Source organism: Cyprinus carpio, unplaced genomic scaffold, assembly GCF_018340385.1.
Source record: "Cyprinus carpio isolate SPL01 unplaced genomic scaffold, ASM1834038v1 S000006701, whole genome shotgun sequence".
NCBI lineage: Eukaryota > Metazoa > Chordata > Actinopteri > Cypriniformes > Cyprinidae > Cyprinus > Cyprinus carpio.
Genome location: NW_024879310.1, coordinates 347963 through 360961, shown reverse-complemented (window position 1 = coordinate 360961; position 12999 = coordinate 347963). Strand labels below are relative to the sequence as shown.

General features: G+C 34.8%; 1 protein-coding gene across 1 annotated transcript in view; it reads left to right on the top strand.

Annotated features, from left to right (window-relative positions):
- The first annotated feature begins 300 nt into the window (after positions 1 to 300).
- Positions 301 to 12999, top strand: part of LOC109073458 (cell adhesion molecule 1-like) — a 171891-nt gene continuing 159192 nt past the window's right edge. Inside the window, exon 1 of the mRNA XM_042755448.1 lies at positions 301 to 439. Coding sequence (XP_042611382.1) covers positions 301 to 439 — 139 coding nt within the window. The remainder of the gene's footprint in view (positions 440 to 12999) is intronic.

The window sequence follows — 12999 nt, the reverse complement described above, 5'->3', positions numbered from 1 at the left end:
ATTAATTTGTTTAAATAAAAAGCACACAAAAATGTAGGGGGTAAATATTGTAAATCCCTAGTTCTAAGAATTTGTTTTTAGATAAAAGCTTTACTCACCTTGGAGTTATTATGAGCAACAAAGATAGATAGATAGATAGATAGATAATATTTCGCGCAGCGCAGTTTGAACGAAACATACACTTTGTGTTGTTAGCTATGTTAGTTGTAGAATTGCATAGACTACTTTGTGCGCTCGCTTGTGGTGCGTGTGTACGCGCACGCGCGCGTGTTTACTCCCATCCAGATTCTCCGGCATCTCATGATCCTGCGAGCGTCTCTAGTGATTTGGCGGAACCGCCAGTCTGAAGCAGGGGTTCAACATGGCGATCTCGGGGACATCGGATCTCACTATATTTTCACTCTTCTCTACGTGGTTTTCGCAACGTTTCTGCATAAAGGTAAGACAAGCGGTGTATGTATGAAAGCTTATGTTTAGTAATCGAAGCGGAGAGCGGTGTTAAGTAAACAACATATGTAACTACTTGCGCACGTCCCCGATGCTCTGCTGCACTCGCAGAATGATGCACTACTCTCAAAGCTCTCTCTGTTTATCTGCAACAGTCTTCATGATAAAAACCGGTCGTGTGATGAGTTCTTCGGCACGTTTGGACTGTTCTGAATTGTATTTCTTGTTGTTTAGCTGGAGGAAAAGTACTGTCCATATACAGTACAGTACCTTAGTGCTGCTGATGAGCAGGGACACGAGTCGTATCTCTCAGCCAGAAGTCATGATTACATGCTGGGTGATCTGATAACGGTTAAAATGACTAAAAGGATTAGTTTTGATGTATATGTAATGCACATGTTGAAAATTTTACACATTGAACGCGCGCATTGCAGAATAACGACACAATTGCATTGACTTTATGGAGTGACGGTGTGACATTGCGCGCACAGCTGTCTAATGTATCTCGAAAACATATAGGCTACCAGTCATCTTCAGTTCTCCTCTGAGACCTTATACTGGTATTGTCATTTTATAGAGTCGTTTAATGTGGGGTTTGTGTTCTTAAAAAACTGTTTTCAGCTTAATTTTGTAGTTTTCCTGGCTTAGCCTATATGGGAAACGCTCCTCTGTTAGATGGAGGCATGCTGTTAGAATCGATTATGGAAAGCTGTTTTAACATTTATAGCTTTATGCTAGCTAATATGTACTTTTATGTTGTTAGTAGGCTACTTATTTCAGTTAGTACTAATATAATTTCCACTGCTATCTTTTAGTGGCACAACTATTCATTGGATACTAGACTAGTCACTATCCCAGTAGTAGCTATAGATTTCATAATTATTGAGTTTTCTTGGGATCCGAGTTCAGATATCAACAATCTACTTGACTTGTAGTTTAGTTAGCACTTGTTGTAGTGTTTACTGTTAATTATTCATTATGTAGCTACCAGTTACTTCTTAGGTTAGATAAATGGTAGTTATCCAAACAGTGCTAGCAATGTATTCCAGTTTGACTTGATTTATTAGATACTAGTGATCTATTCACAAATATTAATATAAACACTATTTGCTTAACTATTTAAAATTGCCCTTTTTTACTTGTCAAGGAGAATCTCAGAATGTATAGTCCAAACTAGTTACTACTGAAATACACACTTTAGTAATAAATAGATCATATCCATTAATTGTTTGAATCTAAACAAGACTAGTAATAGATATACTAGCTAAAACTATTTACTATACTAGCTATTTGAATAGCTGAAGGGTAACTTATAAAGAAGTATTAGTTGCTTGACGACTAGTTAGTATGTAAAGTGGTTGACAAGTGGAAATAGTATGACTGGAAAATGAAGTTTATATCTCAAACCACAGGTATTCCCAAGTTGTCATTATCAGGAAAGGGATTAGCGGCAAAGGAACGAGTACTAGTGAAAATTACATTTACATTACATTTATGCATTTATTAGATGTGTTTATCCTAAGTGACTTACAGAGGAGGAGAAACAATGCAAATTTGTCAAAAAATGAGCCAACGCACATTCGCTAATACATAATGCAAGGTTATTAGATAAATTTGATTAGGAAGCAAGAAGAGGAGAGAAATGCAATAGCATTTACAAAGATACTGTCACCATTGGATTACTTGCTAGTAATAATCAAAAATACTATTCTAAATGTTCCTAATGGCCGTGCCGCGGAATAGGATGTTGTTGTGGCCTCGCCGACATCCATCAACAGGTTTTTCTGCCATAGAATGATCTTTTATTATTCCGTGTGTCTGGGAATGAAAATTGCAGTATTATGTAAGAATTGCAGTTTTTTTCTTATTTTTTATTATTTTTATTTTTTCTGATTTATTTCGTGTGTTAACCGCATTCGGGGATTCACGTTGTTAAAAACCCGTCTGTAATCAGACATTTGTGGATGGTGCTGCTTGTTATTAACAACAGTAGGCTTATTACGTGTGTGGTGGAAACTACTTTATGGTCTGGGGGGCACAGAGGGTATATATAGTCCAGTTTCCTTTAGGGCAGACTTCAAAAGCCCACTTGTCCTCTCCTGCACGTGCTCTTGAATCTCATTTTATACCCACCACCCTTGGAATAGGTGTGTTAATCGTCAAGGACATGATATACTTCTCACTGGATTTTCTTATCCTGGACCATCCATTCCATACATACTTAGGTAGTTGAAAGAGTTAAAGATACGTTGGGGGAAGTTGATTTTGACCCTTGCACTGTAGGCATGTTAATATATATTACTATGTATGTAATTATTTAGATTTATTCTTAAAATTGATATGCAAGAGTTATTGCTACTATCTTGCAGCTATTTTGGAGCAAATATATATGAGAGCAACAAAGCTTGGCATTCTTTAAATTTAAAGATATTGTCCTTTTAATACATTACATAGTAGAATTTTGCTTTTGCATTCATATTATACTTTTAATCCCTGAAACATAAAATAATATAAAACAAAAGCTATATATGGTCTTGTATCACATTACATTGCTTAGTTGGAAAGCAGCATTATGTCATCATCGTTGCAGTGCAGTACTGTGGTTAACAGCGTGAGCTGACAGGAGAAAGAGCTTTGGCTTGAGAGGAAATATATATATATTCTCTTAGAAGAAATAATAGAGTATAATAATAATTCTGATACGGGAAAATTCTCACTGCGAACAATAATTTTGTAATGAGAGTGGGACTATTCATGTAAATTGCTTCATGTCAAGTGTAATTTTCAGTCTGCGTGACTCACAGGTGTAGTTTCCATCAGTGCGAGGAGCTCGAATTGTAAATATAAGAATCACACTGCAGCTTTTGCATAATTCACGATGCCCCGTGATGAATGTTATGGAAGATGAATGGTCTGACACTTCCCACAACAATCCGCACTAATTTAAAAACCCTCTAAAATCAAATGAGGAAGCAACCTTGTAAAACCCCCCCCCATACCTGCATAGAAAAGACTTAAGAGAAAAAAATGTCATATACAGTATGACACTCATATAGTGGCAGGAGTAGATGCTTTTTAAAGTCATTTGTTGGGGAATTTCTGCACCGTTTCTGCTGAGATTGTAACGCCTATCTCGTTCCTCAAAAATGGCCCATCGAAATTCTAGCAAACTGTTGATAGGCAGTGAATTAAAATGTTTACCATTGCTGCATTAACTTTCTAAGATTGCGTTTGTTGGAAACAATTGATCTTTTCTGATTTTAAGCGAAGAATTTATAGCTCATTAGATTACACTATTATCCATAGCTTAACTAAGCCTTGTGCTGTGATTGCTAAATAATGCACCAGCAATACATTATGCTTCTACCAGATGCCTAAAGTTGCCGAGCTGGAAATGTGAGATAACTTACCATAGAAGTGAAGATTTTAATGATATGCCGATGAGAAAAAGGATGTTGCCCAGAACCATTATTTAAAAAAATTTAATCAATATTTTCTTCTTTTACAATGTCATTAAGGGAACTTGAAATCAGAATAACTGCAATCTCGCATCAAAGGAGTCATTTTAAGATTAAGTTCAAAGCAGACTTTAAAGTTATATAATTTTGAAAGCTCAAACAATTACTACTTCATTTTGTGTTCGTGTATTTCCAAGCAAATATGCAGGACCATATTTGAATACGAGTCCACCAATCTGTTAGTTGACCACATTGGGGTTATTACATATTGGCTCATCCAGTTATGTAACTTCACAACAGAGGCCTCTACTAGTGAAGTCAAACACAAGTACAGGGGGGATGATGTGAAGCAATACGAAGACCTTCCCTTGTCTTAGTTTTCTGTTTATACCTCCGTATTACTAAACATCAGAGCTGAAGTCTCCTCTTGTCGGTGCTTAGTCTTGTGAGGGAAAAAATGATGCTTGAAAGCCGATAGACTATTGCTTCTGTAAGGACAGATACCGAGCAGTTGCAGCACTATGCAGCAGCCCCCCCCCCCCCACACAGTACAATTAGTGTGGTAAAAGATATGGAAGCGAAGCCCCAGTGGAGAGAGAAACGCTTTCATTCCATGACCACTGCTGGAGTAACTGACGAGTGGAATATGATGAGGGGAGGGGGTTCTTGGTGTGGTTCCGGTCTGCTGTGAGTAAATATTGTCATTGTTCTCATTCTGCCCTGTGCTTTCGCATGGACCGAGCTCATTCGTCTGTTCTAGTTGGCCAGAATTGTTTGGCACTGACCATTAAAAAAATGGATTACTACTGCTGTAAGCTGATAGTCCATGGAATATATAAACAAAAATATCAAATTTTGTGGTTTTTCAGGGCACAAAGAGTGACAACGCTTGCTTGTTTTATCAGCCTCCTGAAGAGCTGCAGAAATATCTGGTAGCGTTTGCAACGCTGCTGACACAATTTGAGGATGCCAATGTATAAACTGTGCTTGTCATACTGGGAGGGTGGATTTGGAATCGGGATATGGCACCTTTCCGAAATGTCAGAACACGTAGTTTGTAACCTGGTTTGTCCAATGTCTCAGAACTATCGCTTGATGTAGATAGATATAAATAGTCAATAAAATGTATTATAATATTTGTATAATTTTTATCACTACTACAATTTTATATTGTTATATTGGACTTACCATATGGTACTCACACACACACACACACACACCACACACACACACACACACACACACACCACACACACACACACACACACACACACACACACGCACACAGACAGAAATTAAATATATATACTTTACAGACTACAGTATATAAAGGAAAACATTGGAAACAAACACTATACATGTATATACTGTAGCTGCTACTATAAACAGTATCTTTATTCTAATAGTAATATAATATATATTTGTATATATTTATTTATTATTATTACATTTTTGAACTATTATAAATGAAATTATTTGATTTGTTATATTGTACTGATAATGTATAAATAATGAATAAATAATATATTGTAAAAAACACCTATTAAAAACATATTCCAGTTTGTTCCTTGATGCTTCGATAGGTATGTTTAGAGTCTGTTAACAGCTTGTGTGTTTGCGATAGAGTCGTGAAACATTTTTTTATACGTGTGTTGTGAAACTGGCCTACTTCATCTCACCATGCTTTGAGAGTTGTTGTGAAAAATGTTCAGAAACATATGAATGGTGACATGCCCCGAAAGCTCAACGAGATGTGACCCACTTACAAACAGAGCTGCTGATGGAACCTATAAGGGCTCAGCATCCATCTCCAGAGACCCCTGCCTTTACTCCCTCCATGTTTTTTGTTCTCATGAATGCTAGAGATTGTGGCCTTTTCTTCCTCTTTTGTCCCTTTAAGCAGAAATTGAGTCACAATATCAGTAATTAAATACTTTGAGAGACAGTATTTTGTATATGAAATACTTCAAAATACTTAATCAAGAAGGTCATTTATTCTCAGATAATACAATTAATCATTCTTCACTAGTGTTAATAGTACTTCCAAGCTATTGCCTTTCACAGTTTTTTGACTAAATGCAGGTGAATAATTATTGACCATACTGTTGGATCCATAGGCAGAGTTCATAAAGGGATAGTTCACTCAAAATGAACAATTTCTGTCATTTATTGCTAACCATTGTGGCGTTCCACTCCTTAAAGACCTTTTTTCATCTTTGGAACACAGATTAAGATATTTTTCATGAAAAAATCTTACCATAAAAGCCCCTTAAAAATGTAATTTTGTCCATAGAAACAAGTAGCTAAACTTAAGCTAGCAAGCTAATGTCTCTTGTCAGCTAGTAAGCAAAGTTCTAGAGCAGTACAGCTTTTCCTACTGTCCTATAATAACATTGTAAGCCATATCTGATAGTATATATTTTAGTACATACCAGGTTGCACGCTGAGCACACCAATAACAGCTTCTTTCAAGTTGTAAATTATATATTTTTTGTGCAAACAAAGCACTCATGTCGCTTAAAAAAATTGAGGTTAAACCAGTAGAGTCACATGGAGTTCTTTAACGATGTCTTTTCCTACCGTTCTGGGCTTTGAATGTGTGAAGTTGTATTGCTGCCTATGGAGGGGCAGAAATCTCTCAGATTTCAACAAAATATCCTCATTTGTGATCGGAAGATGAATGAAGATCTTACAGGTGTGAACGACATGAGGGTTTGCTAGCTAAAGTTAGCTTGTTTCTATGGACAAAAAATGAAAATTTTAAAGGGGCCTTTATGAAAGAAACTTTTCAAGTATTAATCATTTTTTTTTTATTGCCAATGTGTGAAAAGAATGTAACGAAACTTACAAATCCAAGGGAAACTTTGTATTACCCAAATTGATTAGATATGTTTAACATGTCCTAGCAAAAACTGTAAAGCATTTGCTAAATGCATTTAGGACTTACGGGTCAGGACACTTGGGATTGCATTTTCATCTTGCTACTGCGAGATAATTGTAGCAAAAAGCAGAGTGAATTTCAGAATGCATTCTGAGCCAAAGGTGCAGCAAAGTGGTTGCAAAAAAGTTGATTTAAAATGTCTTTATTTTGATTAAATGCATTGACACTTACAACTTAAGACATTTGAATTGCATTTTCATTAAATACCCCGCAATAATGTAGTTAAGTCAATGTGGATTTGAAAAAAAATGCATTCCGAGCTGATCACGCCCCCGACCTGTCAATCATTATATCAAGGCGGGGCTCAGCCTATAGACGCACAATAGGTCAATATTCACCATTAACCAAAACGCTTTTCACCTGCCTCAACTTCTTCACTCCGTTTGATGCACATAAGCAAACAGACAGTGCAGTTCTACACTTTTTACACTCGGTGTGCTATTTCTTTTCTAACTGATCCGACTTAAACCACCTAAAATCTCATAGACTTTCATTGAGGGTGTTGTGAAAAACTTTTATACAGTGAGACTTACAGTGTTTTAAGAAGCTGTCTGCTTTTTAGGTTTTTTTTTTTTTTTTTTTAGTAACTTGTTAATCATGGTAACACCATGCTAGTAACATGCTAATCATGCTAGAAACATGCTAGCAACATGATAGTAACTTGTTAATCATGATAGAAACATGCTAGCAACATGCAAAGTAACATGCTAGTAACACGCTAATCATGCTAGCAACATGCTATTAACATGCGAATCATGCTAGAAACATGCTAGCAACATACTAGTGACTTGCTAATCATGCTAGTAATGTGCTATTAACATGCTCATCATGTTAGCAACTTGCTAGTAACTTGCTAATCATGCTAGAAACATGCTAGTAACTTGTTAATCATGCTAGAAACATTCTAGCAACATGCTATTAACATGCTAATTATGCTAGAATCATTATAACAACATGCTAGTAACATGCTAACCATGATAGCAACATGCTAGTTACATGCTAAAATCATGTTAGAAACATGCTGGCATTTATGTTAGCAAAATTCTCATAATGCTAGAATCAGGCTAGCAACATGTTAACAACATGCTAGTAGCATTGCTAGTCATGCTAAAAAACATGTTAGCAAACATGCTAGTCATGCTAGAAACAGCCAGGGCAAACCACCCCAGGTACCTATCAATAATATGTTTTATGTCTATTTTTCTGATAGACTGTATTTCCTTGAAAAAACATTCAAACTTGAAATTTTTTAAAACATTTTAACTTTCAAATTACTTTCAAACTGAAACTCTTTCACACTGCAAGCTTTTAAAATTTTTGTGAGCCAACTTAAAGTTTGTTTCGCCAAACTTTACTCATCTAGTGTATTTTCAAATTATAATTACTTGTATTTTAATTGAAATACATTTATCACACCAGTATTTTGTATTTTGATGAGCAAATTCGTAACAAAATACTTTTTGATGTATTTGTACCCATCTCTGATCTCAGTGTTTTTAATATTTAAACTGGCGAGGTGTGTGAGCTAGTTAGAAACCACAGTGACATCGTGAATGCAGTCTCGACTGCTGATCGCGTCCCTGTCAATCAGTTGAGACGTAGAGAGGGACTTCAGCTGTCTGAGAAAGAGAGAGTGACCAATCAATAGAACGTGCGTACAGATGGCATCTTCAGAGGGGAGGTGCTATTCAGTTGAGCTGCTAAATACTAAAGAATGTCAGGACACTGGATACTCGCAGTGGTTGATCTCATCACCTCGAGCAAAAACAAGGTTTTGGGACAGCAACATCTGTCTGCACAGTCATGCTTGCATCCGCTTGTGCTATATGGGGATCATTGCTGTAAAATGAGTGCCATTGATTTGCGCTGTTAAAGGTGGTCGTGTAAAAGAAATTGACCTGTATATACTTGTTTAATACACATAGACAACTACAAGTGAGCCAGTTGTTGAGCACCTGAGAGAAAATCCAACATTGTGGCTCTGCGACGTTTTCAAAAACAATTGTTACATATCCTGGCACAACCAGTGAGTTTGGCTGACCAATGGCAGACTGGAGTGTGTTCAGGAATTGTTTTTTGCAAATCTGTTTGGTGTTGCTAGCAGTGTATTTTAGTATTATTTATATACTCTTACAGTTTTTTATTAATATTTTATTAAAAATTTTGATAGCAGAAGCCTCATTACAAAATTACATAAAATTTAAATATAAAAAAAGTATTTAATAATAATAAAAAGCAATTCAAAATGTATATAAAAATATTTTGAAATTAAAATTTTTTATTAATATTTTGAAATTTTTATTTTTTAATTTTATTTCATTATTTTTATATATTATTTAATTTGTCCCTTTGGAATTATAAGGTTCTATCTGACATTTTTGTCTAAATTAAGTTACTCACAGTCGAATGGAATGCAAAAAATTTGAAGCTCAATATCTCAAACTACTCAGAATGCAGATAGAACCTTATAATTCCAAGGAGACGAATTGTTAGTCATTACAGTATGTTATGAGCATTGTTATTTATTTATTTTAAATATATTGTTAGGTTTCATTTATTTATTTCAGTTGTAGACTTCATTTATTGTAATTTTAGTTCTTCTATTTAAACTTAAATTTCTTTGAATATCGTCATCTCAGATTACAGATCACCTTTAATTTTAATATGGAAACATAAATTTTTCTGTAAAGATGCTTTGAAAATGCTTTGAAATTGAGTTGAAGATGTGAAAACTTATTTCAGGGAGTTGCCAATGCAGTTTTAAGTCATTTTCGTTTTTTCATCTAATATTTATATTTTATTTTATTTTTCAATTAACAAAAGTGTTTGTGATACTTTTAGTTTTAGGTAACAATAATAACAATAATACAAAAATATTTTTAATTGTAATTTTTTTCAACTTTTTACATATTGATGTAGACACGTATCAACACTTAAGTCTTTGTTTTGCAAATCTAAGTGCCTAACAAAAATTTTTTTATTCAATTAATTTTACTTTATTTTTTTTTTTTGCCAAGAAGCCTCAATGGTGCATAAAAACAAAGAATTTAAAAGGTTTAACTTTGCTCAAAAGCTCTATTGAGACACACATATCTTAGTTGCTGTTGTACAAATAGGACTTTAATTGATCTTTTGTCACTGTTGAGTCACGACAATGCACCCTGAGCAGTCATATTAATTCAGCCGAATCAGCCATCTATTGATCGCCGGTCCAAAGGTAGAAAGGTGTCCGTGTAATGAAGCCCCTTTGTGGTTGATTGAGGGAAGGCACAGTATCACATGTGTCAGACTGATCCCCATATTGGTCCTTAGAATAGGATGATGTTTTTTTTTTCCTTCAATCAGCTTTGCCTGTTGCACAGGTGTTTGTTAGGAATGACGTGTTATTAATGTCACCTCAAAGCATTAAGAGCAAAGCTGACACCTTGTGCTTGCGGTAGCTATTAAAGCTTGTATATGAGGTGAGAGCCTGTTTCATCCATTTAAACAGACGTTAACATGGATGTAGCATGTCTCTGTGAAGGTCTCTGAACAATATTCTAGCTCTTTCACAGGGACGGGCTAATGCAAGAGAACCATTCAGATAATAAAACCTGCAACGTGTTGTAGATCAATGGCTCTCAGATGGTTCCATTTCATAAACTAGATTTTTACATTATACTAGGGATGTAGCAGTATAAAAAAATTCTTATCATGATTATAGTGACCAAAATTATCACGGTTATCAGTATTATCACGGTATTGTTAAAATGTGCTTGAAATGTTAAAAAAGTACAGACACATAAATCACTTCACCAAGTTTTATATTTTAAAATCAACAAACAACAAATAAAATGACTTTTTGTTTGAATAATCACTAAAACAATAACATAACCAATGATGTTCGGATTTTAAATGACAACTTGACTGACAACAGTTTAATAGCATGTTGAAATATCTAATGTAAATGTTCATAAAAAGCTTTGAAAAAGTTTAATAAAAAGGTAAACCTCACATTTCAGCCTTTAAATAAAGAAAAGATATGTCATAATGATAATTGATTAATAAATGATCATATGTCTTTATCTGCTCCATAAATAATTCTAGATAACTTGTCTGAATTGTTTAAATGTGTAGAATCCACATAAGCTTATTTTTCATCAACAGGTCAAAATTTACAGCAGGGCATGCACATTTGGTCTGTTTTTGGCCAGACAGAAACTGCACACAGGCTGAATGTAAAGTAAGTCTCTGTAAATCTACTGTACTCTCTGACAGCAGGTGTCGCTTATGGAAAAGCTGAATTAGAGCTGTTTCCCGTAACCTCCGTGGGCAAAGCAGTATTGCAATTAAGAACACTTCCGTTAGGTTTACATGGAGTGAAGATGAAAACAAAATGCCATCAAATTGTTTTCTGAAGACAGTCAGAACCATCAGAGGAACATTCATATAATTAACTCATTCATATATTCATTTGTATGACTCCTTAGCACTCTTTTAAAACCATCCCTGCTACTCTGCCCTGTTTTCACTCAAAATTGAAACTACTCTGCATGCTGTGTGCACGTGAGACTGTTACTTAAAACTGTGGCTTTATGCTGGCCAGTATTTATTCATCGCGAGTTATTCAAATGGCGGTAATCTAATACGGTTTTAATGATATTTTAAAAGATAAAAACGTAATACTAACCTACGGTGTCCTTAACAAAATTAAACAACAAACAGTAAATAATCACATCCGTACATTATACAAATGATTCAGTGCAGAGCAGAATTGTTTATCATTCATAAATGTCCTTAAACCAAATTAAATTAATAAAAAAATATCCTCAGAATAACTAAGGATAAACTAAAATTAAAACCCATAAAATAACAAACATTGACTGAAATAGAATACAAAAAAACTTCTAAAAAAAAAAAATATATATATATGGTGTGTGTGTGTGTGTGTGTGTGTGTGTGTGTGTGTGTGTGCAAAAAAAAAATATTAATTCATTCAAAATATTAATAAAAAACTGTAATGGTATCTCAGTGACATAAGGTGATGTACCTTTTTTTTTATTTTTATTTCTTATTTTTAATAAAAGTATAGCTTTGACATCAACAAAAAAGTTTTCTTATCTTTCATTTATTTATTTATTTATTTACATTTCCCCCCTGCTTATCAGAATAGACATTAGTTGACAATCATTGTTGTAAGCCCACAGCAGTGAAGCCTTTCCCTCATTTGATGATGTTAATAATAACATATAATGAAAAATATGATGGCATCACTTAAATCAAGTTTACCTTCATATATTTCCCTTCTGATGAAAGTCTGTGATGGTTTCAGAGACTCAGATGGGATTGAGAAGATAAACATCAGGATCATAGCCATCATGTTTTAGCTTTTTGGCTCAAAATCTCTTCTTATTTTTTGTGTTTAGGTCTGTACAATAGGAATGTGATCCCTCTCCTACACATCAGCTCAAAAGTTTATTTTCTCATCTGGAGCTTTGATCACTTCACACAATAGCACCACTTGATTTTAGTGTATCAAGGCCTTTGATTTGTGTGATACATTTTGTGTAATTCAAGGACAGGGATGATAAACAGCAATGTAGGTTTTCAGCAACAGCACAGTTTGAGTTAATTCGTAGTTTGGCTTTCAGATGTAGTCATCTTCTTCATGCAACATTTTCTTAGTAACTTGTAGCTTAGCTTGAACTGTGGTGGAAATGCCTTGAATTATGATTCGATCGTAGGTTGATAAGCTTCAGTTTCAGAATAGCTTCCCCATCTGCTGTTTACATATACAGTAGGTGTCATAAACGTGGAGCTGAAGTTAAGATGTGGCAACTGGAAGACAAGCTTGAGAAATATCAGGAACTAAATGAGAAGCTAGAAAGAAAGTGGACAAGCCAGATCCAAAGTAGATCCACTGCTGATATGGACTCTTGGCGCTGTGCTGGAAAATGGTTTTAACACAAACCAGGAAACTCAATATCGAAATCCAAGAGAGTGCAATCCTAAGAACATCTCTTAGTAGGATTGAGGGGAAAAGACCTGTTAAAGGAGGTTTTCTGGATTGGTGTATTTTTTGTAGCATACACCTTTATATAAGTATATAGAGGCACTGTTGAATTCCTGATTATGATTTGATAGCATGTTAGTAATTTTCTGTAAATGCATGAC